This window comes from Physella acuta, unplaced genomic scaffold, assembly GCF_028476545.2.
Source record: "Physella acuta isolate Inbredline_101_S28 unplaced genomic scaffold, ASM2847654v3 ptg001463l, whole genome shotgun sequence".
In the NCBI taxonomy this organism is placed as follows: domain Eukaryota; kingdom Metazoa; phylum Mollusca; class Gastropoda; family Physidae; genus Physella; species Physella acuta.
In genome coordinates, this window is record NW_026732978.1 from 12907 (window position 1) to 39986 (window position 27080).

General features: G+C 31.4%; 2 protein-coding genes across 3 annotated transcripts; one reads left to right on the forward strand and one right to left on the reverse strand.

Moving 5' to 3' along the window:
* Window positions 1-813: 813 nt before the first annotated feature.
* On the forward strand, window positions 814-5131 carry LOC131928107 (transmembrane protein 134). The gene is made up of 7 exons (XM_059284035.1): window positions 814-1030; window positions 1360-1412; window positions 1642-1752; window positions 2194-2270; window positions 2733-2777; window positions 3522-3575; window positions 4053-5131. Exons 1-7 carry the CDS (start codon window positions 887-889, stop codon window positions 4130-4132), a joined length of 564 nt encoding a protein of 187 aa, XP_059140018.1. The 5' UTR covers window positions 814-886; the 3' UTR covers window positions 4133-5131.
* A 7027-nt stretch (window positions 5132-12158) lies between these two features.
* On the reverse strand, window positions 12159-26463 carry LOC131928106 (TRAF-type zinc finger domain-containing protein 1). Of its 2 annotated transcripts, none has more exons than XM_059284033.1 (16): window positions 26366-26463; window positions 20365-20426; window positions 19965-20157; window positions 19263-19512; window positions 18700-18879; window positions 18287-18390; window positions 17740-17920; window positions 17503-17573; window positions 16740-16867; window positions 16457-16550; window positions 15791-16044; window positions 15426-15582; window positions 15114-15198; window positions 14747-14828; window positions 14010-14145; window positions 12159-13704 (listed from the first exon to the last, which is right to left on the reverse strand). In XM_059284033.1, exons 2-16 carry the CDS (start codon window positions 20394-20396, stop codon window positions 13696-13698), a joined length of 1956 nt encoding a protein of 651 aa, XP_059140016.1. In that variant the 5' UTR covers window positions 20397-20426; window positions 26366-26463; the 3' UTR covers window positions 12159-13695. The 2 variants fall into 2 exon arrangements, with proteins under 2 accessions (XP_059140016.1, XP_059140017.1); XM_059284034.1 differs by lacking the exon at window positions 26366-26463 and adding an exon at window positions 26269-26345.
* Between the last annotated feature and the right edge of the window lie 617 nt (window positions 26464-27080).

A 27080-nucleotide genomic window follows, 5' to 3' on the forward strand; every position in this document is an offset into this window, starting at 1 on the left:
AATGGAATTTATATAGAAAATATATACTTTTGACAGTGTCCGCCCCCCCCCCCCCCCCCGAAAATTGTTGTCCGCATCCCCCCCCCCCCCAAAAAAAATTTCAAGTGCACCACCGGAGAAAAAAGTCTGGAAGAAACACTGGTTGCATACACCCCACGACTAGGCTACATTTGGAAAACTTTTCTTTAATTTAAACATAGATCTACATCGATTGATGAAGGCTATTTAATTTTAAATGAAAAAAGTATATTGTATACACAATTATGTTTATTCTACTATTTATTCAACTTTGGGGTCGTCCGTAGAAGGCGGCACACTCTTTTTTAGGGGGCTGGAATTTTGTGATGATATGTGAGGATGAGGAGGAGTGGGTCAGAAAGATTGACGTTTGTTTATAAAATGAATTCAGCCGTTATTTCCCGTTTTAGAAAACTGTTTTGTAATTTGAAATAGAAACTGATTAATATAATCCGTGTTGACCGAGCTCAGTAAATATTTAAGAAAGTAAGTGATGTTAAAAAAAAGAACTGGAATGTTGGCTGGAGGGGGTGCTGACATCATTTTAGGAAGTGGGGTGTGAGGAGGAAAAAATAGTTTTAAAAGCCTGCCGTCGTTTATGGATATACCTTATAATAATAACATTTAGGCCTAATTAGGAATATTAACAACAAGAATAAATCACTTTAGGGCCTAAGATTAAGAAGTGTCATCCTTGCAAAGTTTTTGCTTGACAAATTGATATTATTTCATGCAAATACAGAAAATGCGAAACTATAATCATGATACAGTTCATAAGCGAATAGTAATCGTTTGGCTGGTTGTCAGGAAAATATGTCTTCCGTATTTACATCCGAAAATTAGTAATATTATTCATGTACATGATGCGATGGATACTGATTGTTGGATTAGCACTGATGGTAAACAACTAGAAGAGCCAATACGTGCTTATGGTTCAACTGGCTCCAATTTATCACCTGGTCCTAAAATACGGGAACATGAAGATCTTGATATCCAACTTCATGATTTCAAAGTGAGTACTTAGATAGATACACTGTACTCTCTCTCGAGTCTGTCTCTACACTCTACTGACTGAGACTCTACTCTCTACTGAGTCTCTCTTTCTCTACTCTCCGACCGACGTCTCCGTCTTGGAGATCTAGAATCTAGATATAGTATATGAACTCTACTTTACCTGCCCAATGGATTACTAGGTCAAACTAATATAAATCATTTCAACATCCCTTCATAATCATATTATACTATACCGAGATCAAGAAACATATGAACTCTACTTTACCTGCCCAATGGATTACTGGGTCTAACATAAATCATTATGTTTTTTTGCTTTTTCTTCTTCAGGGTACACATTTAAAAGAACCATTAATAGGGGACAATACTGCTACCGTTGTTACGTAAGTCATACAAAAATATTTTAGCTTCAGCAACATTGAATTTACTGCACTCCTTGTCTTTATCTTTTCCTCCACATCTCCCTTGGCCTTCCCTGTGTTCTTTTTCCATTTTAGTGCCATTCATGTGATGTCATATAGTCTCATCTTTAAAAAAATGGCCCATCCATTTCTTTTAATTCTGATTCTAGTTTAATATCAATAGTTAAATTTTAACTGTTTCCCTGTGCAGCGTAGACAGAAAAGTGGCAGTACGTCCCACATCCCTGCACTCTTTGTTAAGTAGCCACTCTAGTGATCGGCATAGCGGATACTCTGAAACATCTTTCAACCAACATGACAGGTCAGCACACTAAAAAGTTACAATATCTTTAAAAACTATAGTATTTTAGGAATAAATTGTCTATTATTTTGTTATTAAAATGGATTTGATTTTCCTTCATCATAAAGAAAAACTTTTTACAATTACTTTTACTATCTTTAGCCTGTTTAAATTATTTTTGTATTTTGTGTGTGTTGAAATTGAATTTATCAGCTTTTGTCTCTATGACCAAACACTTTATTATAACACTAATAATATAGCCCTATTTATTTGGTACATGTTACAAAGAACAGTAGAGTAGAATAGTGAAAAAACTGATTAAAACATGAGTTTAAGCTTCTTCAGCAAGTTTTAGTGACCTGTAACTGGTACTGTATATATTTTCTTAAACTTGATACAATTAGCATATTATATATTATTTTAAAATAAATAAAATAATTGCTTGTTTGATTGTGTGTAAAGCTGGATCAGACACCCAAAAGTGAAAGAAAACTGGAAGATAGTTCTAGCCTCAGCCTTCCTGTCACTACTAGGGATAGGTAAGTTCTGGCTTGTATGTTGTAGGAACACACATTTTTTAGAAAGGTGGTAGAACACAAGACTGCTAACCTGAAAGTCTCAGGGTCAGATCCTGGGCTCGAGTCAGTAGGGCATACTGTGAGTTCACCCATGTAAAGATGACTGGGCATACAATTGATCACACTATCCTTTTGTTTGAAATTCATCACACTATGCTTTGATTTGCTGAAGCCCCTGAAATAGGTCAACTCTACTTTACCTGCCCAATTGACCAAAAGCGTATCATTACTTATATAACATCCAGTAGGATTAGATATTCCACAGCACAGGGTTAGGTTTAAGGTTAGTTTGTATGGGTGATGCTTTAGATGCATAATAATGTGATCAATGGGGCGGTATTTTAGTTCTAATGATAAAGTGATTATAAATTTCTTTAAATGACAGCTAATTAATGAATACTTTTGTAACTTTTACCTTCTCAGCATTGATCTTTACTGGACTAGGTGTTGCGCTCACTCATGCTCGAGGTGAGTTTACAGGAAAATTTAATTTTTTTTCACATTGATTTCTCTGTCATCTAGAACTTCCTCTTTGACAGTCAACTTCTCTAATTTAAAAATGACCAACAGTGCGCCTTTCTACAAACATTTGATATTTAAATATGATTTTTTAAAAAATTGACTAAGTTAACAGACAGTTAATGTCACTAGCTTATAGTTTTCTTTTAATAAAACTACAGTTTCTATAATTTTGTTAATTAGTTTATTATATAACAAAGTTAAGCTAAATTTAAGGTTTATGTATATTTGTTGAACTTGTGGTCTGGCTAAACTCCTTGAACATTTTCTGAGGTTTATATTAGGAGATGGTAAATAAAAATGTGTAATTTGAAGATAGTAAGTTATCGTCTACTTATTTATGTAATTTAAATTTGAAGACAGTTTGGTATCGCCTACTTATTTATGTAGCTTAAAACATTGCCTACAAATAAATTCTATGTGAACGCAAAGTAACCATCCAGACTGATATTTGTTCAATGTTATCATAGAGCATGGATTCCCAGCATTTTAGAAATATGAAAGAGCTTTAACTGGAGTTAATGAGCTCAGTTTGTTGGAGTTCTTGAATGGAATTGCACACTGTCGCTCTTGTTTTAGTTTTTCAAACTAATTTTTTTTGTCAATGTTTTCCTATATGAACCTCAAAGGGTTGGTTAATATCCAGGGATAATTTTGTTCAGGATCCATAACTCAAGCTGTTATTGTTTTCAGGTTACCACTGCCTGATCTTTGGAATTATTGGATTACTCTGTGTTATTCCTGGGGGTAAGTCTGTTGGAACTCTTTAATGTTTAGTGTTTATCATTCTTTTTTAAAGAGGGAACTCTTGTGCGTTTAGTGTTTTTTTTTAAAGCTGGAAATTTTTTTTGGGTTAAATGTTTATTATTTCTTTATCAAAACTAGACTTTACATACTGAATACTATAGGCATGATCTTGGCACATGTGAATAATAACTTTAAATAACTTTAAATTTGTTTGCAATGTGCTCTGATATCTTTGGCAGATGAAGTAGAGTTTATCTGTAACCAAGGCAAATGTAGGAACGGGTGTGGTCAACACCACGGCCAGCCATTTTAAGTTGACCCTAGGAATTAAATTCTAGACAAAGAAATAGCCTGCCCAATCACTTAAACCATACCAGCCCATGGGCCTAACTTAAATAAACATAATGTTTTACATACATTTTTAATTTAGTATTTCTTTAATATGTAAGTAAATCTATTAACTTATTTTGTTTACAGGCTACCATTTTGTCTACATTTACTGTGCTGCTCTTGGCCGCCCGGGTTACGCTTTTGAAAATCTGCCAGTCCTGCGCTAAATCTATCAGATTTCAGCACTAGAATGAACATTTTTTTGGTCAGCACATTAGCATTACATGTAAATTAACTTATTGATAGAATGGTAAAAAGCTGCACAGGAAAAGGGAAAAACAAAAATAAAGTTGTTCAAGTAAATGTGGAAAGAACTGATTAAAAGGTAAATTTGTAATGTGGAATGAACTGGTAAATAGTTGCACTTGGAATACTAGAAAAGACTTGTTAAAAAGTTGCACAGGAAAAAAGGAAAAGGGCAGTTCAAAAGCTGTACAGGAAATATGAAAAGGATTGGTTAAGATGACACAGGCTGCGTTTTTCTTGTCTGTACGCAGCTAATGTATTTTCATGGGATGGTTTTTGAATAATTTGTATTGACTGAATAATACGAGCATTATGGATGTTCTTCCAGTCTCTCTATTCCACTAACTTATTGATGGCGCTTAAACAGTTGCTCAAGCAGAATTTGTGATTCACATCCCTCCCCTTTTTTTTGCACCTGTTATCAAGCATGCACCAAAGCATTTGACTTGTGCATTGTATACAGTAGGTGTCGTTTTATTAAACATTGTTGACATGCACATGAATAGCTTTACAATTTTCTATAGAGCTCACCTTTAGTTTTCTATGTGGAAACTAGATGTAGTCATTAAAAATATATCAGTTATTATTAAATAGATTTTGTTTTAAAAGCATTTTTTTACTCTGATTTACAATATTTGATAAAAACTAATCACAGGCTATTTTGCTACATATCAGCTATTTTATTAAATTGTTTTAAATTTAATTAGTAAAGCTTGAATGTACAAACTACTTAAAACGTTCCATTATAAAATCACTTTTTTGATAAAAAATGACTTACCTGAAATGTAATGAATCTAATACTTTATTGGATACTACAAGATCAAAATATTTTATCATTTCTTTGTCAGGGAAATTTTTTATCATGATTTTTTTCCATTATTTTAAAGATCTGCTATAATCATTAATCTTGGTATTTACAGTTTTTGCTGAAGTCAGCATGCACATCAGCACATTTGTTTTGTTAAATACTTTTTCTAAATTGTTTTTAAAAATCTCATTCCACAATAGTATTTATACAGCTTAGTTTGTGTAATAGAATTTTAGCTAGTTAAAAATGTTGATCACATTTGCTTGTACTTTAATGTGAGGACACAGACTTACTTTGAAACAATTCTTATACCTGTGTCAGTCAGTCATTATGGCATTTACCATGTAGACTTATATGTTAGGCTAAAAGAATGCCCTCATACTACTTAAATTATTTTTTTAAAAGACCTTTAAACAAAAACTTAATTGCACTCACTTGATTTCAGATGTGTTTAAAAAGTTTAATAACATTTTAATATTTATATACTTTACAAATTTCTTACATGCAGATGAATACATTTACTAGTATTTTGTTGCTTTAGGCTTTCTTGGCCAAGCCACATCATGTATTGTGCAATATTTCTTAAAATAAGATAGCATAGCAGTGAATAAATATCTAAAGTTACCCGTAGAAATGTTAGTCAACAAGAGTGGTTTATTTTTAAATAAATACTTAACAAACATTTTTAGAAAAAAAAATTACATTTAACAAAGCAAACTTTATTTTTTTTTAAATAACTCCACATTTCAGTATATTTATTTTACAAAAATATATTGTACTTAACAAACATTTTTAGAAAAAAAAAACTTTACATTTAACAAAGCAAACTTTATTTTTCAAATAACTCCACATATCAGTATATTTATTTTACAAAAATATATTGTATTTCTGTTTTTAAAACCATTTGTATGCTAAAGATTCTACAGTATTTGTTTTGGCATCATAATTTTTTGAGAAATGTTGTTTGAATTATAATACTGTTTTAATTATTTCTGCATTTAAAGTCCACATTCCTGCATATTGTTAAGGGTTGTAAGGTGAAAGACTCAAGTTTTTTTTTCACCCAGATTTTCTTTAATAAATTTTAAGTTGTGTAGCTTACATACATTTGGTCGCCCTAGTCTTCCTTGTATGGTGATCTTTGTCATTTTTTTTTTCACTTTTTTAAAACTCGAAAGACTTGGTAAGACTTGTTTTCATTACACGGTAGGAAATTGGTTTTCCTAATTGATTGTACTCACACTATAAAAAAAATTGTTTTTAATTAACCAGAATTTTTTTTCTTTATACACCTAATTAATTTTCAGACTTTTTTTTCTTTCTAAGAGTTTTTACAGACATTTTTACAGTTTAAGTTTATAAAAATACTGGGACGTGGTTTATTTATTTTTTCAGTAATGTAACACCAGTAATTGTCTTGTAAACCAAGATTTTAAAAAGTTAACTTACCCATCATGACCATGCAGTCAGTAGGCCAGATAAAGTTCACCTGTTTACAAAAGAATAGTGTGGTGAGTTCTATGTCCAGCCGCCTTTATTTTCTCTTATGTAAGTCAGATAACCATCAGAGCTGGATAGGCTGAGGAAAATCTACTGACTCTATAGACGTTCTGGATTGCACTTGTGCACTCTACCATGCATCCACTCAATCCCATATAAATTGTGATTATATTTTCTGATTTTGTAACAATTTTTTTCATATAATTTCTTCCGTTTTTTTAGACATTGGAAATTCTATGAATAAAGACTGTATATTATTTTAATTTTTTAAGATTGGTTGTGAGAGACAAACTGCCGTTTAATACATTATAATGTTTGCTTTTGAGACTAACCAAGTTTTTCCACTTCATTAACAGATTGTATTTCAACATTCCCGGGTGTGTTTTAAGAATGTATTTAAATGTTAAAAATGTGTTTACCTCTACATTTTGTTGTTGTTTTTAACATGTTTATCAGCTGTGGGTATGTAACAGAACAAACACTGGCACATTAGAAATACTACACAACTGCTTGCCTGTTTTAAATCTGTTGAACTTTCATTAAGCTTGTAACAATATAAAACCACTTTTAAATTTTGAAATTTAAAAAAAAAACTTTTTTTGTAATAATTTTTTATCTGTACATTTACAGTACAGGGTTAACATTGTGTTTTTAAAAAAAATTGTTCAAAATATTACATTAATATACCTAAATAATTAATAAGTTATGAAATAAGGAACATCCCAAAAGTGCCGAAATCTCCACACTAATTTGTTAATTCAAGACAAGAGCTGTATGGACAACTAAATTGACACCTAATATATGAAATCTATCTTTTAAAATTGTCCTTCCTGTCCATCGAAAAATTTCATTATAGAACTGTAGTGAGTTTAAAAACACATATCCTGTCATGATCCCAGATTCTGCATCAGGGGACACAATCTACTTGACTTTCTATAATCATCTGGAGTTAACCTTATAATGGTGTGTACTCAATGAATGTTCTCTCTTTGCACCCAGTAATGATAACCTGGGTCATGAAGCACACTTAATTTTGCATAGGCCGATTGATTTTTCAGTGTTTCTATAAGCTTTTTATTCCTAAAACTTTTTTTACATTAAAATTGTACTTTGCTTAGATGACTTAATTTTTTCAGCATAGATTTAAAATTCAAAATTTTTATTTGTTACATATTTGGCCTGAGAAAACACAGAGCATGCTTGTTATTATTAAAGGTTTTAGAAAAATAAAAGTTAACGCCTGAAGATTTGGGAATGAAAACTTCAATGTAATAATAAATCTAAGCATAATACAATTTTAAACTTTTGCTGTTGCTGTCATTTAAAGTGTTATTTTTACCAAGAAAGTTTGTATGTACTAAATTTATTTTTATACTTGGAATAATTGGCTAAGAAATGAGCTGGCATGACATTTATGACTTTTGAAGTGTGTTCACTTTACAAATTACTACTCCTGTTAATTGTTCCGTAGATTTTGTAGTTAATATTTTCAATTACTCAATAGTATTAAATTTTTGATATTAGACTTCTTGTTTGAATTTCAGCACCAAAGTTTTTAGCATAACTTACAATGATTGAAACACTTAATAATTTTAACTGAACATTTTCCTATTACATATGTTTGTTGTTGTAAGGTCTTTAATTTTGTTAAATTTAGACCTAGTAAATTTTTTTTTTAATTTTTAACTTTCCAATTTTCTCCCCACAGTATTTTTTTACACACACACACACAAATGTGTGATGTCACCCATCTAACACCTTTGAAGAGTTATTTTTGTTGTTTGATGTTATTAAACAAATTATTTTTTTATATTTGAAATTTAATTTGTTTTATAAAAAATAATAACTTAATTTGTTTTCAACTCATTAAATTTAAAAAATAAATTTTTAATACTCAGGTTTTCAAGTATTTGAGGGGAAAAAAATTCTTCTTTTATAAGTCCATCCATCCAATATCATTACTAAATTATTTTATTTGTTTAATATTATTATCCTTTTTTAAATTTCCTTATTTCCATGGATTTTTTTGAATCATAAATTTTAAAGTTATTTTTTTAAACCCAGAATTTCACACTCAAGTCTTCCTTCCTTCATTAATATCAGTTCTTGCCATTTTCTTGCACAAAGTTATGGCAGCCATATTTGTTTTCTGATCTTTTTTTTTCATTTTTATACCTAAGTTATTTTAACCTGTGTCCCTTTGGATTGATCTCTTGAGGTCAAATACATGGATTGTAGCTTACCACTACTGTAATTTATTCAGTCTCATCAAAACTTTCTCCAACACTGAAGAGGTCAAATCATATCCAGTTGAAAAGTTTAACCGATTTAATGTAAACCATTATAATTCTTGTCTGTCTTAAATTATTGTGAGATTTGATTTTTGTGTTTGTTGGTCAAAACAGTTGAATAATTTCCTTTTTATTTTCAATGTTTAAAAGAAATCTGTCCATCTTGTCAGACTTTAAAGGGTTAATGTAAACCATTGTTGATTCCTCTTTGAGTTGTAATAATGTCATTTTTTAAAATAGTATTTCTGTGACAGAAACAGTTTTAAAATGTCTTTTGTCCAGATTTTTTTTTACATATAAGTCTACCTTCAACTGTTCTTTCTGTGTGTTGCACCAAACTGGAGTTGACTCACCCAGCAGTAAACATGCACTAATTAACTAGCAAGTAAGAAACTTTTCCGCATGATTGTAGAATAACTCTCATGTTAACAGTTGTAGTAGTGTTTAAATTGAAGTTAAGTAAACCAAAAAAGTGTAATTTAAAATGCAAAATTGTTTTTTTTTGTCTTGATAAAAAAATTGACTAGTTTTGAAACTTTGATATAGGGCTGATGTTTAAATTCAAGTTAAGTAAACCAAAAAAGTGTAATTTAAAATGCAAAATTGTTTTTTTTTTCCTTCATAAAAAAAATTGACTAGTTTTGAAACTTTGATATAGGGCTAATTTTATATTTAATACACATTATTTGATATGGTTAAAGTAAAGTTCTGAAGTTGAATTTTTACTTTGTACAATGCACCTGTGTTCATGATATATTGATAGTTACTATACACATCAGTGTGAATAGTACAATTAATTTTTCGCAAATGTTTAGTTGGTTGACATTTTTCTAGAAATCTATTTGGTTGAATAGCAAGTTTCTTGTAGTGAATAGTTTAGCAATAACAAAAATAAGTAGTTGTGAAATGTATCACACACTGGTTTAACAGTTTCTTAGTGAATAGTCTTACAACTAGTGAAATGATGTATCACAGATTTGAACCAGTTAGCCTTAATGGTGCAAACTTTTGTCAAATTTTCTGTCTTCTTCGGTTTGTTAATATTTGGTAAATAAAAGTTTTAAAATAAACAGAAACTATTGCATTTTAATTTTTATATTTAATTTTTTTCAGCCTTCTTTATTTATAGCTTTGTGCTCTAATTTAGCGTAATCATTTTCAAACTAGTTGATTATTTAATATTTAATTAGTATGAGAATTAATGCTTATTTTACCTACTTACCATAAGGGTCATGTACTGCTATAACTACAATTTTAATAGGTGTTGGATTTGACACTACATTTATGTCAGTCATAAGTGAACATGTACACCTAGAACTCAAAGAATCTTTAGTGGTATTGGTGTGTATTTATCCCTTAAGTGTGTATATTTGGACTCTTCCAAAAATTGGGTTAAAACCAATCATCAGTTTGGTTTTAGGGATAGTGTTCGGAAATGAAAGGGCGTTTTTATTTTTGGTTAGGAAATTAATTGTATGGTAGAAGAATTTTCTGTAGAACATAGCAACCGTGAGTGAATGACATTACGAGTGGGACTGTAGGCAAAGAATACGCAAGTTTTATGTTAGTTTTCATCTGTAGTCCAGGGAAAAATAAGCCTTTGTTGTCTGAAGTGAACATATTGTGGGAATGCCTTATGTAGGGAAGTTCCATTTTCCAACCTGATGGGCAAGTGAAGTAGAGTTTGCCTGTTTCTGTGACCCCAGCATATGAAGGGATAATGTGATCAACATTATGCCAACCCGCCTTTACTTTCCCTTAAAAATGAATTCATACAAGGGAAATAAGATATTCTATTTAAACAAGAAGCTAAGAAGAATTGTGACAAAAAAAGTTGGCCAAATTTAACAAGTGAAATTTATTTCTCAACCATATGTTACATTTGAAGTATGAACATACAATATAGCTTCTAAAATAGAAGTAAACTTTTCTAAAAACGTACACCTTTTTAAAAAACAAACATTGAAAATGTTTTTTCAGGTGAAAATATTTTCTCTAAAAAAAAAAAACCCATTAAAAATATGATAATCTGCCTCCATTCTGAGAAATGTGAAACATTTTTTGTGTGGAAATTAGTGCTTTAAAAAAATGTAGCTACAAATCTTGATCCCTTATTTTCATTACATTATAAGCTTTTCATATGTGTTTATGTTGATGTCATTTTACATGACTATCAGCAGGAATTTGTGGACGGGATTTTCAAAAAAAAAAAACATAACTTAGCATTCTGCCATTCATGTATGCCTTCAGGCAACCTAACATATGTGACGATTTCAGCTATACACATCACAAATGACAAGTAGAGACATACACTTCACAAATGACAAGTTCAGCCATACACATCACAAATGACAAGCTCAGCCATCCACATCACAAGTGACAAGATCAGCCATACACACCACAAATGACAAGATCAGCCATACACATCACAAATGACAAGTTCAGCCATACACATCACAAATGACAAGTTCAGCCATACACATCACAAATGACAAGTTCAGCCATACACATCACAAATGACAAGTTCAGCCATACACATCACAAATGACAAGTTCAGCAATACACATCACAAATGACAAGTTCAGACATACACATCACAAATGACAAGATCAGCCATACACATCACAAATGACAAGATCAGCCATACACATCACAAATGACAAGTTCAGCCATACACATCACAAATGACAAGTTCAGCCATACACATCACAAATGACAAGTTCAGCCATACACATCACAAATGACAAGTTCAGCCATACAATACACATCACAAATGACAAGTTCAGCCATACAATACACATCACAAATGACAAGTTCAGCCATACACATCACAAATGACAAGTTCAGCCATACACATCACAAATGACAAGTTCAGCCATACACATCACAAATGACAAGTTCAGCCATACACATCACAAATGACAAGTTCAGCCATACACATCACAAATGACAAGTTCAGCCATACAATACACATCACAAATGACAAGTTCAGCCATACAATACACATCACAAATGACAAGTTCAGCCATACACATCACAAATGACAAGTTCAGCCATACACATCACAAATGACAAGTTCAGCCATACACATCACAAATGACAAGTTCAGCCATACACATCACAAATGACAAGATCAGCCATACACATCACAAATGACAAGTTCAGCCATACACATCACAAATGACAAGTTCAGCCATACACATCACAAATGACAAGTTCAGCCATACACATCACAAATGACAAGTTCAGCCATACACATCACAAATGACAAGTTCAGCCATACACATCACAAATGGCAAGATCAGCCATACACATCACAAATGACAAGTTCAGCCATACACATCACAAATGACAAGTTCAGACATACACATCACAAATGACAAGATCAGCCATACACATCACAAATGACAAGTTCAGCCATACAATACACATCACAAATGACAAGTTCAGCCATACACATCACAAATGACAAGTTCAGCCATACACATCACAAATGACAAGTTCAGCCATACAATACACATCACAAATGACAAGTTCAGCCATACAATACACATCACAAATGACAAGTTCAGCCATACACATCACAAATGACAAGTTCAGCCATACACATCACAAATGACAAGATCAGCCATACACATCACAAATGACAAGTTCAGACATACACATCACAAATGACAAGATCAGCCATACACATCACAAATGACAAGTTCAGCCATACACATCACAAATGACAAGTTCAGCCATACACATCACAAGTGACAAGTTGGCAACTCTGAAGAGATAGAAAATTTAGATGTTCTATCTCTGGCACACCAAATGACAGCTTTTTAAGTAACATAATCATATATCAAATTCTAAAAGAACTTAATAAAGTGAAAAAAATGTGTTATCCTCTTTAACATTTACTTATTTAAATTAAAAATATGATCTATTTTGATAAACCAATTAAACATAACAGTAAAGATGTATATTTATTCCTAAATAAATAACTTTATATTTAAAATATTATGTCCACAGATAATAACATTATTTTCAAACTAGCTTTATGCTATATTATAAATCTAAGCAGGAATACATCCCCCTTTTCTGCAGTAAAATATAAACAGACATTTAGTGATTAGAATTTTGCTTCAAGCAATAAATCTGCATATCAAGTTCATGTCTAAAGATCCGGTGGCATCAAGCCATAAATTAAACAACTTGTTAAAAGATGAGGAAACCTGTAAAGCATGAATTTAAAATTCAAAACCTAGCCCCACTGAAAAAAATTATACCCAGTATCATAGTCCCACTATGGCAGACCATAACAAGAAATATTACTTGTTAATGAAAAATTAATTTAATTAAGCAATCTTAAATTGAACAATTATTTTAATCATTATTTTTTTGTTGTAAAATATTGAAATGGAATGTTTATGAAAAAGTATCTGGCAATGAAAAGTTGCTAATATATTATATATTATAATGTTTCAAACACTTAATACAATTTTAAAAGTTTTACAGTACTCTTATACATACCAATACTATACATACAACTATCAATTTTGTTATTTGTAATGTAAACTTCTCAAAATATAAGCAGCCACTTTATCCTAAGCAAGCTGTGATCAAACAGTGAGATTTTGCTAACCCTGGCATCAAGCTAACCAGCAGTAAGGCAGAGCACTAGCATAGAAAGCACTTTATGTAGGTAGAAATAGTTAACAGCTAAGAAAAATTGTCCTTATGGGTAAAACAGTCCTAGCATTTCAAAAAAAAAAATTTCCTCTGAGATACATTTTTAACAACCGATTGAAGTAGGGAGAATCACTCAATGATTATACTGGCACGAATAAGTCATTATATCACAGATTCCTTGAGATTCTGATGAAACATGTAATTGTGATCATCGTTTCTGGGGGAAAAGATAATTACAGACCAGTTGAAAACAGTATAGAAATGCGTGTAATATTTCATGAATACATTTGTTTTTGAATAGTGAAAAAAACTGCCTTGTTATTCTTTACCAAAGAATTTTAATGCTATTAAAGCAAGGTCAATACAACAGTATTCTTGGATAAGATTCAGCAAGTATTTTTTTTTATTATTAAAGAGACTGTATTTAATTAAATGCAACCAATTCTGACAACACTAAAAGATAATCTCTAAAACCTTGGAGATTTGAAAAAAAAAAAAACTTGTGATTTTTTTTTTTTTTACCTTTAGAGGGGCATTACTGGGCTTGACACGTAGTTCTGGACTGAAGACATTGTCAGTTCTCTGCCGGCTTCTACCTGGTGCGCCTTGGTTTGTGTTTTCGTCAGATCTTTGAGGGTGGCGTGGTACTGCCGTCTGCCTGAAAACAAATGAAATTTTAATATTTAAAAATAAAATCAAACGTGTTATTTAAAGGTGTAGTAACTAAAAGTAAATACACATTTAAAACTAGTTAGGAAAAGTATTAAAAAGTACAACTATAAATCTAAGATTTTTTTATTATTGTTTTTTAATCAAATATTTAATTAACATGTATGTATTAATTTCGGAGCAGTAGCGTGCAGCATATTTTTAACAATACGAAAATCCATTGAAACCTCTTGTGTTTGATAGAAAAAAAAAAACAAGTCTTAGAAAAAAAATTATTACTTTTGGCAATAGGTTATAAATACCTCTAACAACAGAATACTTGCCAGCAAGACTACTCATCGCCACTCTTTTAATTCAATACATAATTTTTATCCAAATAATTATATTTATTAATCTAACCTTAACCTTTATTGGTCTACTGATCATGGTCATGCAGTTTTGATACTATGAAAGGAAATAATATTTGACAACTGAAAATTTTGAAACAAAACTACATTCTTCTAATTTTCTTTGCCAGTTGTGAAAAGGCAAGTCAAAGCTGTCACATAATAAATATTACTTTAGGGATAAATTCTACAGAGATTGCCTACCTGATGCTTGTCCTTTGGATAGGCTCATGCAACTGCCTCATGACAGTACGAGAATCAACATTAGCCCTAACTGGTCTAGTTTCTGAAGAAAATTAATGTTTAAGTTTATAAAAATGACAGAAACTTAATATACAAATACTGCACGTGGATCTGATGTACAATTAAAAACACGTTCAATAGTCATAAACAAATCTCAAGCTGAAGTCTGCTAACTCCTGCAAGTAGAAACAGGTCTAAGGAAGGCTAGAATTTTTCTAGTCTCATCCCTAACAAAATAAGGCTGCCTTTTGAAGCAAACTTTTAAATTTACAGTTTTATTATTAAGTCATCTTGGTAATAAAATAAAATTTCATAGTTATCTTCATACCAATGCTAGTTTTGTCTGCAGCTTTTAAGCCTCGTGTTTCTCTCTTCCTTTCCTGCCCACGGACTGGCTCTGTGTTGATGCCATCCTGAGTAAAAAAAAACACATGCCAAAGTTTTTAAAGATGCATTGCAGTTAATGTCCTAATTAATTCAGCATATTTCCGTTTCAATAAAATAAAATTTAATGAATATTTCCAGTAAAAAGCGAAGCACTATAACAAAGAAGAAATAAAAATTAACACAAGATCTAGCTTGAACATTAACAAACGCTTTAGTCATTAATGCACATCATGAGCCAAATGCAGATAAGTACCTGTAACAACGAGTTGAGAGTTGCCTTTGCCCTCTGGCTACTTTTGCTGGTCCTGGCCGCTGCCCCGGTCATGTCCATCAGGTCCTGGTGCTCCTCATCTTCAAAGCTGTGCTGTCTCGAGTGTCGACGAGGGGGGCGTGTCATGGCCTCATCAAAGCTTCGTTCATTAAAAATTTTATCAACACATTAAATGATAACACCATGAAACTAATAAGTACAAAAATATACACATTAAAAAATGTCGCAATCATGTTACATTTTTTCATGTGCTGTAAAAAAAACATTTTTTAATAAATTAGTAAAGATTTTAATAAAGAAAACTTAAGAGAGCTGTCACTCGTTTATTTTTATAAACAAGCACTGACCGATTAACTGCTGGACTGTATTTGTTTGCAGTAGACTCAAGAGTTTTTAAATATCTTGGGCCGTTCGGTTCTCTGTTTGTGTTTTCATCTGCGTCCCCGCCATCCTGTCCTAAGTAGTCCATAAAAGGGCGTGACTTTGTGGATGAGTTGATATACTTTGACTTGAGAGGGGGCTTTGACACATGCTTCATCTGGTTCATCGCAAGGTTTGGGTCGTCTCGAATTGATGCCAGATCAGCCGCCTGGCACACACTCTAAGATTTTAAAGATAAACCAGGTTAATGAGTAATGCATATTTAGTTGTCTGTACTAGTCCCCGAATTTTTTTTTAATAAGTTACACAATTAAAGCAGCTAAAATACATTACAGTCAGTAAAGTAACCATTTGAACCTGGTTGTCCATGGAACAGGTAGGGTTCACCTGTTGCAGTGACCTCAGCATATAAAGGGATAGTGTGGTCAGCACTATGCACATCCACCTTTACTTTCCCTAATGTGAGTTAGTTATCTAACAGAGCCAGGTGGAATCAGGAACATTCTATTGGCATGATTTGAACTCAAGACTTTCAGGTATCAGTCATTTGCTCTACCATCTGACCATGTCGTCCCACACAGTACATTTAATCAGGACTAAAGGTATCTTTCAGTTTAGAGACACACACGTACCTGATGTTGGATGATCACTTCAGAGGGAAACATGTCCTCACAGAACTCACAAGGCAACATGATGTCTCCATCTGGACCAGCTACATTCACAGGGCTGAAAACAAATATCACCCCGAATGAGTAACAACATCTGTAATTTAAGAGTTATGTCAGTCTCTGTGGAATTTCTACAAGGATATAATGATTGTGGTGGAAGGACTAGGTGCTACCTCTGGGAGGTTCTCAGGTTGTTGATAACAGGTATATTGGACATAATGATTGTGGTGGAAGGACAAGGGACTACCTCTGGGAGGTTCTCAGGTTGTTGATAACAGGTATATTAGTGCGACTGTAGCTAGGGTTGGTCATCTCATTATTCAGATCATAAGCGCTTGTCTCGCCAAAATGGTTCACAGATACTTCACACAACTCCTGAAATTATTTGCTGCTATTAAATATTTATTTTAAATCTTATACAGACTATTGTCTACTTAAATGCCTCTAAGGATTTAAACATTTAATATCTCTTTTAGAACAATTTCCAGTACATTTTTAAAAATATATTTATAAACCATTTAAAGTATCCTAAATTTTTCAAAGGATTTAACTTGGTTATTGTCAAAAAATTTACTCTTTATCAACTTTTTAAAAGTATTTTATAATGTTTTGATGAATTTCTATAAAATGAAAAATGAATTTTAGTACTTTTTTTCTGCCACAATTCTACTTCAAAGTAAAAAATGAAGATAAAAAAGAAGAATAAAATGGTTATATTATGTGCTGTTCTAGTATTTCAATTTCTTGTATTCTAATTAAAAAAAAACTAGCTATACAAACATATCAACAACATGTAAGGAATAACTTAAAAAGTGACCAAATCCTATTCAGAGTAAGGTACATTGATGAATATAAATTTATACTGCCATCAGATATTTGTTAATTTGCATTGAGTAATGCAAAGTAAAAGAGCACGTGTGCACCACATATTAGTGTCTATTTTATGTACTCAATCATCCAGGGGTTAGATAACTATTTCTCTGAAACACAAGTGACAAACATGATCTTACCACATGATCTAAGTACTGGCTGAGAGGAACTTCCACATTACAAATTTCACATGGGATACTCATGTCATCGTCTTTATTTAGTGCAAGGTGAGTTAAATTGGAAGGAGGCAAATCATAAAAGCATTAATAAAAAAATGTACTACACAAAAAGAATTATATTTTACCATATGAAATTAAATTTATATTTTTTTTTACATAAACAGCAGTTAAAAAATATAAACTACATATCTATTCCACCTGAAAACGGTTCCACACCAGTGTTAGAAGGCTGCACCTCGGTGCTGTTATTATTTGATAAAGAATTTTTTCTAGGACGAACTTCATCATCAAGAAAGTGATTGTGAGACATTGGCAGAAAGTCGTCCTCTGGTGGTAATGAGGGGTAAGGCACCTGAACACCATCCACGCGAATGTCTTCCTGGGAAAGCAATTCACGCGTCAGTGAAGTGGTTAAACAAAACGTGTTACCCTTTCAAACAAAAGGCAGGTGAATTAGGGTTCACCTGTTTCTGTGAACTCAGCATACGAAGAGATAGTGTGGTCAGCGTGACATTGACTAAGCTTGTCATTTTTAAACTACTTTCAAAACTTATAAAAAATAATTTACTAACATTTTGCAAATGAAGCAGCTGTGAATATAACAGACACAGGTAAGCACAAACTAAGAAATACTACAAACTAATAAAAAGGGATAAAGAGTGAACACTGTTAAAAAATAATTTGGACTAAATGAACATCAAACTAGGTTAAAAGGAAAGAATTGTGGTTTTTGTGTTTGTTTCACCTGTTCCCAGTCATCATGTGCTAACTGGATTGCAAGCATTGTGTCATAATCCATATCTGGGGGTATGGAGTTGCTGTCTTCTCTTGAAAGTTGACTAGTCAGATCTACATTGAGAATTAAAATCAATATATATAAAGTTATTAAAAAAGCATTCATAGGAGGGAAATAAAACAAGTTTTCATAAGCAATAATAGTATATGTGAGTTATAAAATAAAACTGGAGGTGATGGAAATATATAATGCACTGGGTATTTAATTTATTCACCCTTCAAGCAGTGGCAGAAAAATTAATAAAGATTGAAAAATTGAAAAAAAATAAGTAAAAATTGAATTCTTTTTAAAAGACACAGGTGAAATACATCACAAGGAATAAATTAAATTTAAAAAATAAAAATAACCATAAATTTACATACTTTTTTGCATTTGGATATTCACATCAGTTTTCTTATTCTCTGTTCTTTTCGTAGGCTGGTTTGTGTTATTGCTTAGTGGTGTGTACACTGGTGGTTTGCTGACAGTGTCCACTGGATGATAATATTGCACATCTCTGTTCAGGTTGGACCATAAACTCAATGCACCAAAATCTGGTTCATCTTTGTAAGAAAATAAGTATATACCATACTGTTAAAGCAAAAACTGAATCTAATCTGTGTCTAATCAGTTCATTTATTGCTTAGCTTTAATTTTTTTCTTTAAATTCAAAAACAGAGTTTTATGGGATAGTACTTAGTGTGTACAAAAAATAATGTAAAATGTCTAAAACATACAGATAGTAGTTTTTTTTTTAAACTTTAAAGGACTAGGTAGTGGTGAAGCAATCTACTGTAAGGTGTAAAGGAGTAGATCTATAACTACGCACTACCTAAATTACCAACCAAGTCAATAAAACTATTCAACATGTTAGGAACAGTACATGAACAACCGCACCTTTTCTAGCCATGCTGGTCATAAAATGTAAACAATGGACATCACTTACTCAGCAGCTGCTGCAAATCATCCATGCTGAACTGACCAGCATCAACCTGCCTAGGGGGTGGTTTAGGGTCAGGGTAGGTGCATCCAGAGCTTTCATGTCTCAGCATGTCCTTCAGCATCACATACTGCTTACAAAGGTGGCAGCACTCTGTGCGGCTCCCACAGTATTCCATGTGAGTGGCTAGCTCATCTTTTGAGACCGTCAGTTCACAGTACTGGCATAGGACAGGCTTTTTAGGGCAATCAGATTCCTGTACGCAAATAATTCAAACTTTGAAAAATTATCAATAAATTGCCATGCACTCACATTCTCCAACATAATAGTAAACATGAAGAGGGATTTGGAAACAGGCATTGTTAATAAAATAGCAAGATAGACATAGTGTTATCTCAATATCAAAGGTAGACATATAATAGTCAGTCTACAATCTGCCTTTTCTGTAACTTTAATACATACCTATAAGCCTAACTTTGGCATTGAGATATAACACTTTATGTCTAAATTGCTAAAACACAAAAGTGGAACCACATAGAATTACAAATTTCATAGCTATTTTGAATGTTGCTGGCTAAGAAACAAATACAGGATACTTTCAAGTTAATTTTAAAAAAAAACCACAAACACCCATATTCAGGGAGTGCACTGTTAAAAAAAAACTATTGACAGAAGAATTGTGTGTATAGCAAAAGATGAGCGCCTTACCATATGTTTTTCCATACAGTCCTTTGAGATTTTCTCTTGACATTTGTCACAAGGTACTTTGGCATGCAGCTCATTGAAATGTTGTTCCAGCTCTGTCTGGGGAATGGGTTCATCACAGTGCTCACACAAAACTATGTGCCGCCGACAGTGAATTTCATGCATCATGAAATTTGCAGAAGATATGTGTCGTTTGCTATTAGAAAGTTGAATAGTATATTTAAAGATGTATAAACCAATATATTTTATAATTTGAATAACAATAAACATACAGGACGAGTATCAAGAAATTACAAAAACAATTTAATTGAGCTCTTTTAATACCAATGAGATCCTTCTTGGTTCAATTTTTACTTATCATTTATTAATTTAACAACAAAGTTCTCTACAGTCAATCAATTACCAGTTTGAACATTGCTTTGTATCATCCTCCATTTTCAGTTACTCCTTGAAATTTGTCTTGGCCTAAAATGGTATAAAAATTGAAAATAATTATGAGTAAGCCATGTTGTAGAGTAAATTTGGTAATGTTGAACAGAAAACAAACCAAAATTATTAAGAATAAAAACTTAGTTCAGTAGTCTACAGCTGACAAGCATAAGAACTTAGAAAGGATAAAAAAAATTACAATTACAAAATAATTGTACCGGCTTATAATGCTAATATTCTTATAAACAAGTATTATGCTTCACTAGATCATTTAATTATCTGTAAAAAAAAGCATAAACTTTCTTAAAATGTGATATTGACACTGGCAGAGATGTAACCACCTGCTTAAGGGAGGGGGGGGGGGTGGTTAAATTTCTCAAACAATTTACGGTATCTCATTTTCAAGATTTCTTTTTTCCATAAATTAGAAAACCATGATTTCTAGGCCGTGTCAGATTGTGTAACCAAATCATATTAAGCCTACATCATTATTCTGAGCAAAAACCGAAGATGATGTAAATTGGATATTTAACTAATCGCGCTTGTAGAATGTGCTAGAGCAGTCTTGAGTTGTAAGCCTAATGGTCAGCATGACCACGAGAAACAGGTGAGTGTGGTGGGTATTATGGTGTCACGTGGTGCAGAAAGTGTCCGTAAAGTTGATTAAAAGTAATATAATGTGAACAGCACATTTCCCTGTACATTTGTTTCACATTTATAATAGTCTTTCAAATTAATTCGTCTTTTCTTTTTGGCAATATAAAATAGATTAGCGCAAAACCTTTTTATTTGGAAACCAAGAATCAGCAGAAATATATTGTTTTTGTTTTTGGCAGACACTTTTCCTATAATGAAAAAAAAAACTGGTTCAGTAAAAAACGGAAATATGTTAAATCTCTGCTTTATTAAAAAGCCACGATGATATTGTGATGTAGCTGATATTGCACAGCCTAGCGGCAATCTATAGATGATGACACGTTAAGTAGTAAAATTTAACCCACCAACACATATTGTCATTAACAGTCATCAAAGTCAGAACATACATCTCATAAAAAAATCACTCCCTCTCTACAATGAAAATTCTTTCCCATGCAACTTCTGACTAGCTTTATGAAAAAAGTGGGTAAAATAGAGTGGTAGTGTCAGTGTACGACCACACGGAACACATTCACACGGTCACAGTAAGTTTACATGTTGTAGACTAACAATCGCCTTTTCCTCTCCCCCAATAAGGTAGATGTAGTAACTGCGTAAATGTCCTCATGCAGTGTAGACATGTGTGTATAATAGTGCGGAATTTTAGTATTTATAAATTCATGTGCTTTTTGAGAAATCGTAAAGTACTACGGAAATCAATTTTTTTTTCAAAACTTGAAAGAAGGCAGAGAATTAGATCTTTTATTTATTTGTGAAATATTTTTTTTGTCTAGATCTATCTGAAACATTTCTCAAGTTATAGGCCTAGTCTTTTGAAAAACCAAAAGTAGAATAAGTTCCACTTCCAATTACTGGATATTGCTGAAAAGTAGAGACATAACTACAAATTTGATATAATAATACTTAGGCCTATATACTATATACTAGTTAGTTGCACAAACCAAGAAAATATGACGTCACAGTCTCAAAACCTTTCGTTTACAAAGAAAATAATTACGTCTACAGCCGTTTACGCATAGCGCATCAAACGGCTTTAAAATAGATATCACGTGATTCCGTAACCCGTTTTAACTTTAGACGGAACGACTTGATGCGGCCGCTTACGGCAGATTAATTTTTTCTTCAAGACCCCTTTTCTATATGTCAAAACAAAAGCCACTTTAAAAGGTAAGTTTTAAAAAATTGTATTAAAATATTTTAACACTCGGACTAGCTCTGTATTTGTTAGGATTATTTTAATAATCCATTTTTCTGCTTAAGTCTATTTTTTTGTAATATTTTAGTCTTTAGCAGACTACGAACTTCGTCTCACAAAGCAATCCTCCGAATGACACTATTTAAACGGTATCGATACTTTTTAAACACCTTTCCGCGCCGATTGATTTATTGTAAAATATAATAAATTTTATGACATTGACGCTTTTAAAAAAAAAGAATACTTACAAAATTGGAGTTTAAATGTTGCTAACGTAATTATCTTGTGTTAAATGTTAATAAAAAACACATTTATACAAATATGTAACGTTTTGAAGGCCCGCTCTAGTTGTAACTAATTCGCTGTAATCATGATCGAACTGGGAATCGAGCTATTAAAATAAAATACTGTAAAAAGATACACACTTAAACTAAACATGGATCGAGTGTAATATATTTATCTATTTAATTAAATGCACTAGTAGACTTCTTTTTGTTAATTATTAGCAATGTAGAAAATATTGAAAATGGTCTCACAAAGTAGACCAATACTAGTAATATCGATACCGCTTAACACGCATCTCCGTTCAGCCTTAAATCTAGTATTTAAGTATTTTAAGCCCCGAACTTACTAGTTAATTAATTAGCTCTAAAGGCTTTATACATGATTAATATTGATAAAATTAAAATTAGTGATTCAATTATTGTTTAAATTGTAAGGTTCTTGTTAATAAAACACCATATTGCAATGTCTGTCAACCTATTAAGTAGGCCAATTAAATATACTGTATATTTTAAAATAGGCATATCGTTGTTTTCGACTTACTAGCTTATTATTACTCAGTTGTTTTTTAAACACTCACAAACACACTAGCTTTTGTTTAACTAATAACTGTAATAAATATATTAATATGTTTAATATTATTAAAGTTTAATTAACTTTATTAAGCCTATAACTTGATATATTAGTAGTAACATATTTTTTGCGGACGTTACAAAAACACAAAAACCAGTCACTCTTTTAATTAGTGGTATCGATGCCCTTCTTCAAAAGGTCCGTGTATTTTTTTTTTAAATAATAAAATATATTATAAGTAGAACTATTAATTTTTTTAGCTATCCATTGTCAAAAATTAAATAATATAACTATAATTAACTACTTATGATTTCATTATTTATAGGCAAGACAGTATGGGGAAGAAGAATGCCTTGAATGTAGTAAATCTCTACCAAAGGTATTCTGGTGTAAGTGGTGAAGTGTGAATAGGCAATGTAGTTTATTTGTACTATATAAAAAATAAAAATATCTCCAAGGTACTTGATGAGATATTAGATAGAAACAGACATATAAAAACAACAACAAATTAGTCTGCTAACAGAAACTCTGTAAACAGAATCATAAAAAAATTCATGCTCTTAAAATCAAACCCTGAAAGAAATTGGCAACAGTTGGTTAGTTATTTCAATGAACCTTATGTAGGAATAAACACACAGGCAACACCACTATCTGTGAGAAAAGGTTAAAGCTAAATTAAATAAAACAATGAAGTGGCTTGATGCACAAAGTATCAATGAACAAAATCAGCTAATTGATTTTGGTATAACTGAAGGTGTTCGCAGGCGAAGATCACACAAAACCCAACAGCGAGAAATTGAAAGTGAAATCATACAAAGAAGAGAAGAATCAATTAAAAAGAAAGAAAATAAAGAAAGAAAGAAGTTAAAGATAGATGTTGATAAGTTGGCAAAATGTCAGTTATTTATAAATGATGAAATATTCTGCAATGTGGAGACCAGACAAAAACAAGTGTTAGCTAAAATTATCAATGGAGAAGATATGACTGGCCAACTGCTAAAACACAAGTGGTAATGTATAAATGACAATGACACCTTGTTTTTTGGTAGAATAGTCTTAAGACTCTCAGCTAGTGAGACAAAACTTGATAGATTTGTAATTGCTTTTATTGAAAGTTATTGGTCAATTGATGAGGAAAATAGTGAAGACTCAGAACTCAATGTAGCTACTTTAATAACTGATATGATCAGTAAGCATCTGTTGTTTGAGTTTTAATTTACAAGTTCCTTTAGAAGTTATATTGTACAATTTTTAATAAACTAAAGCTATATCCATTGCAATGTTCCTTTAGAAGTTATATTGTACAATTTTTAATAAATTAAAGCTATATCTATTGCAATGCACAAAGTTAGTCTCTTTATAAAACACAAGAATTTTTATATAAATTTGTGTGACTGCTCCTTGTTCAACAAAATACAATTCTAAGTTCATATTTGTCAATATCATAACTATAAAACTAATAATAATATATGCATCTGATTAGCAGGACTGACCAGATATGTAGTTATGATATGTCTGATTATTCCTGCAAATCAGATGCATATATTAATATATTCATAAATAATCAGCCTTTAGCTTATTCATTTGACTTTGAGACTACACATCCTACACTGTACACAAAACTAGCCAGATTATTGCTTCTATTAACACATGACTCTTAAAATTAAAAGCTTATAAACTTTGGGACTTTCCTATATAATATTAGATCTATATATTTAATAAAATAAACAGACACACTCTGTGAATTTGTTTTATTCTATTTTTTAATGTAGGCATAAGTTTTGTCATGATGCATATTTTTTTAAAAATGTCTCTCAATAGATCTAGAATCTAGAACGCGCCCTTAAAACCTCGATGCAGGTTGCATTCCACCAACCCGTAATAGATTTCACTTAAGGCCAGGGCTCATCGTAGATCATGAACAATCAGGGTTGAATTTTGGAGTAGAGCTAGATCTAGATCTTTGTTTTAAATTCATTTAATTTTAATGCACCATGCAGGTGTCCGTAAAAAATTCAATAATCGTGAATTTCATTTAAATCTAGATCTAGATCTAGTTAAACTTTAGAGTTTAGACATATGAATAATGGCGATGGGGGTTGAGTCTAGGTCTAGATTCTAGGGTAGAGTCTAGCTATTTAGTTTAGTACTAGATCTAGATCTCTAGATCTCTAGATCTAGATCTATTTACATTTAGTCTTAGTAATTACTAATTAGGCCTAGTGTTAAACGGCAAACCTACTTACTTAATTTTAGGCTTTTTTATTATTAAGCTTTCATTGACAGTTTAATCTAGCTTTGGTATTTCATTAAGCGTAAATATATTTAAAGCTAATAAACTAGATTGTTTAAAAACATGTTATTACAATTTATTTAGTCTTACGTAACCTACTCTCTTCGCACTAGCCTAGACGCGCGCAAAGTTAAACTGCGATAATGTAATAATTTTGAGAGATTATAATTATGCCTTTTATTAGAAGATTTTCCCATTCGCTTTTTTCGTACTCTCGACGTGACCAACTTTTGGTTTCATTCTCCATCTTAGTTGTCCCCGCAATTTTTACACTAAAACCGTCATATCTAGAGAACCGTTTATCCAATAAACATAAGTTTGGTATTGTTTTGCAGCATTTAGTCCCCTTTATACAACCCTGTCGTTATTTTTGTCATTTTCATCAATTGAAAAATTGAGTGCAACTAACTACTATATACTATATGAAATTTCATCAACCTAGTGTTCACAGAAATACATAGTTTTTACAGACACACATAGATATACATTACATTAATATACAATTGAATATGGACAAAATTGCAGCCTTCTTAAAGTCTTAAACTTAAACTTAATATAAAATTTGACTTCTTCACTTTAATTATTAATTATAGATCTAGAAATTCTATTAAATCTCTAGATCTAGATTCTAATCTAGACCTAGATCTACTAATCTAGATTCATTTTTTAGGCCTACACTACACACACACACAAAATGTAGTTGGCCTAATGTAGCGGATTTAATTTTAAAACAAAAAAAATTTAGTTGTTGTGTATCCTAATCAAAAGACAAGAACTCAACTGGTAGACTTAAAAAGTAAGTAGATTCTGGATCTAAACTAGATCTAGATATTCTATGGTTATTTTTAAATACACAGGGTATGTAAGTTAGAACTTACATTAAATAGATCTAGATCTAAGACAATCTAAGTTCTAGAATCTAGATCTAGATTCTAGGTAGGTTTTCTAAGTATTAAATAAAGAATTTGAAACCACCTATGTTGCTGGTCACTATTTTTATCACAAATACAATGACTAAGAAGCCTGATCAAATTATTTAAATATTGCCAGACTTGACAAGATTTATTGCCAAAACAAACATCTATTTACTACTATTTAGATCTAGATCTAGATCTAAATCTAGAATCTAGGTCTAAAATAATACTAAAATGAATTATATAATAGATCTGTAACAATTCACATTTTTAAAAAAAGTTATCTCTTTAAAAAAAAACTAAGCTCTATTTTTTTAAAAATGTAATCAAATAAAAAAAAAAACAGCTTTTTATTAAAACGTTTTTAAAATACACTGAGAATAAAAACAGTTTATTTTCTTTTTAATATATCTAGAGTGCCTTACCTTTAGCTGATAGTCTAGTAAAAAATAAAAGGGTTTTATTTTTTGTTTTATTTATCACTTTTAGTATAGTAATTGAATTTAAAAACGTAAAATAATAAATCGGTATATATGTTTCTCATAGCATTTATTAAAATAAGCTTTTTAATATTTATTTTGTGCATTCGTTTGTTATTTAATGAAGTCGAAATATCTGCTTTAAAACGTCTTCAAACGTAGTGACCTTTTAAATTAAAAGTTGTTTTTAATATTTTTTCAGTTTTTCCAGCTCCTAAAATTTGCATATATATATGGGGTAGGGGGCGGGCAATGGTTAAAGCATATACTTTGTATATAAATTCTATTTCGTTGGGG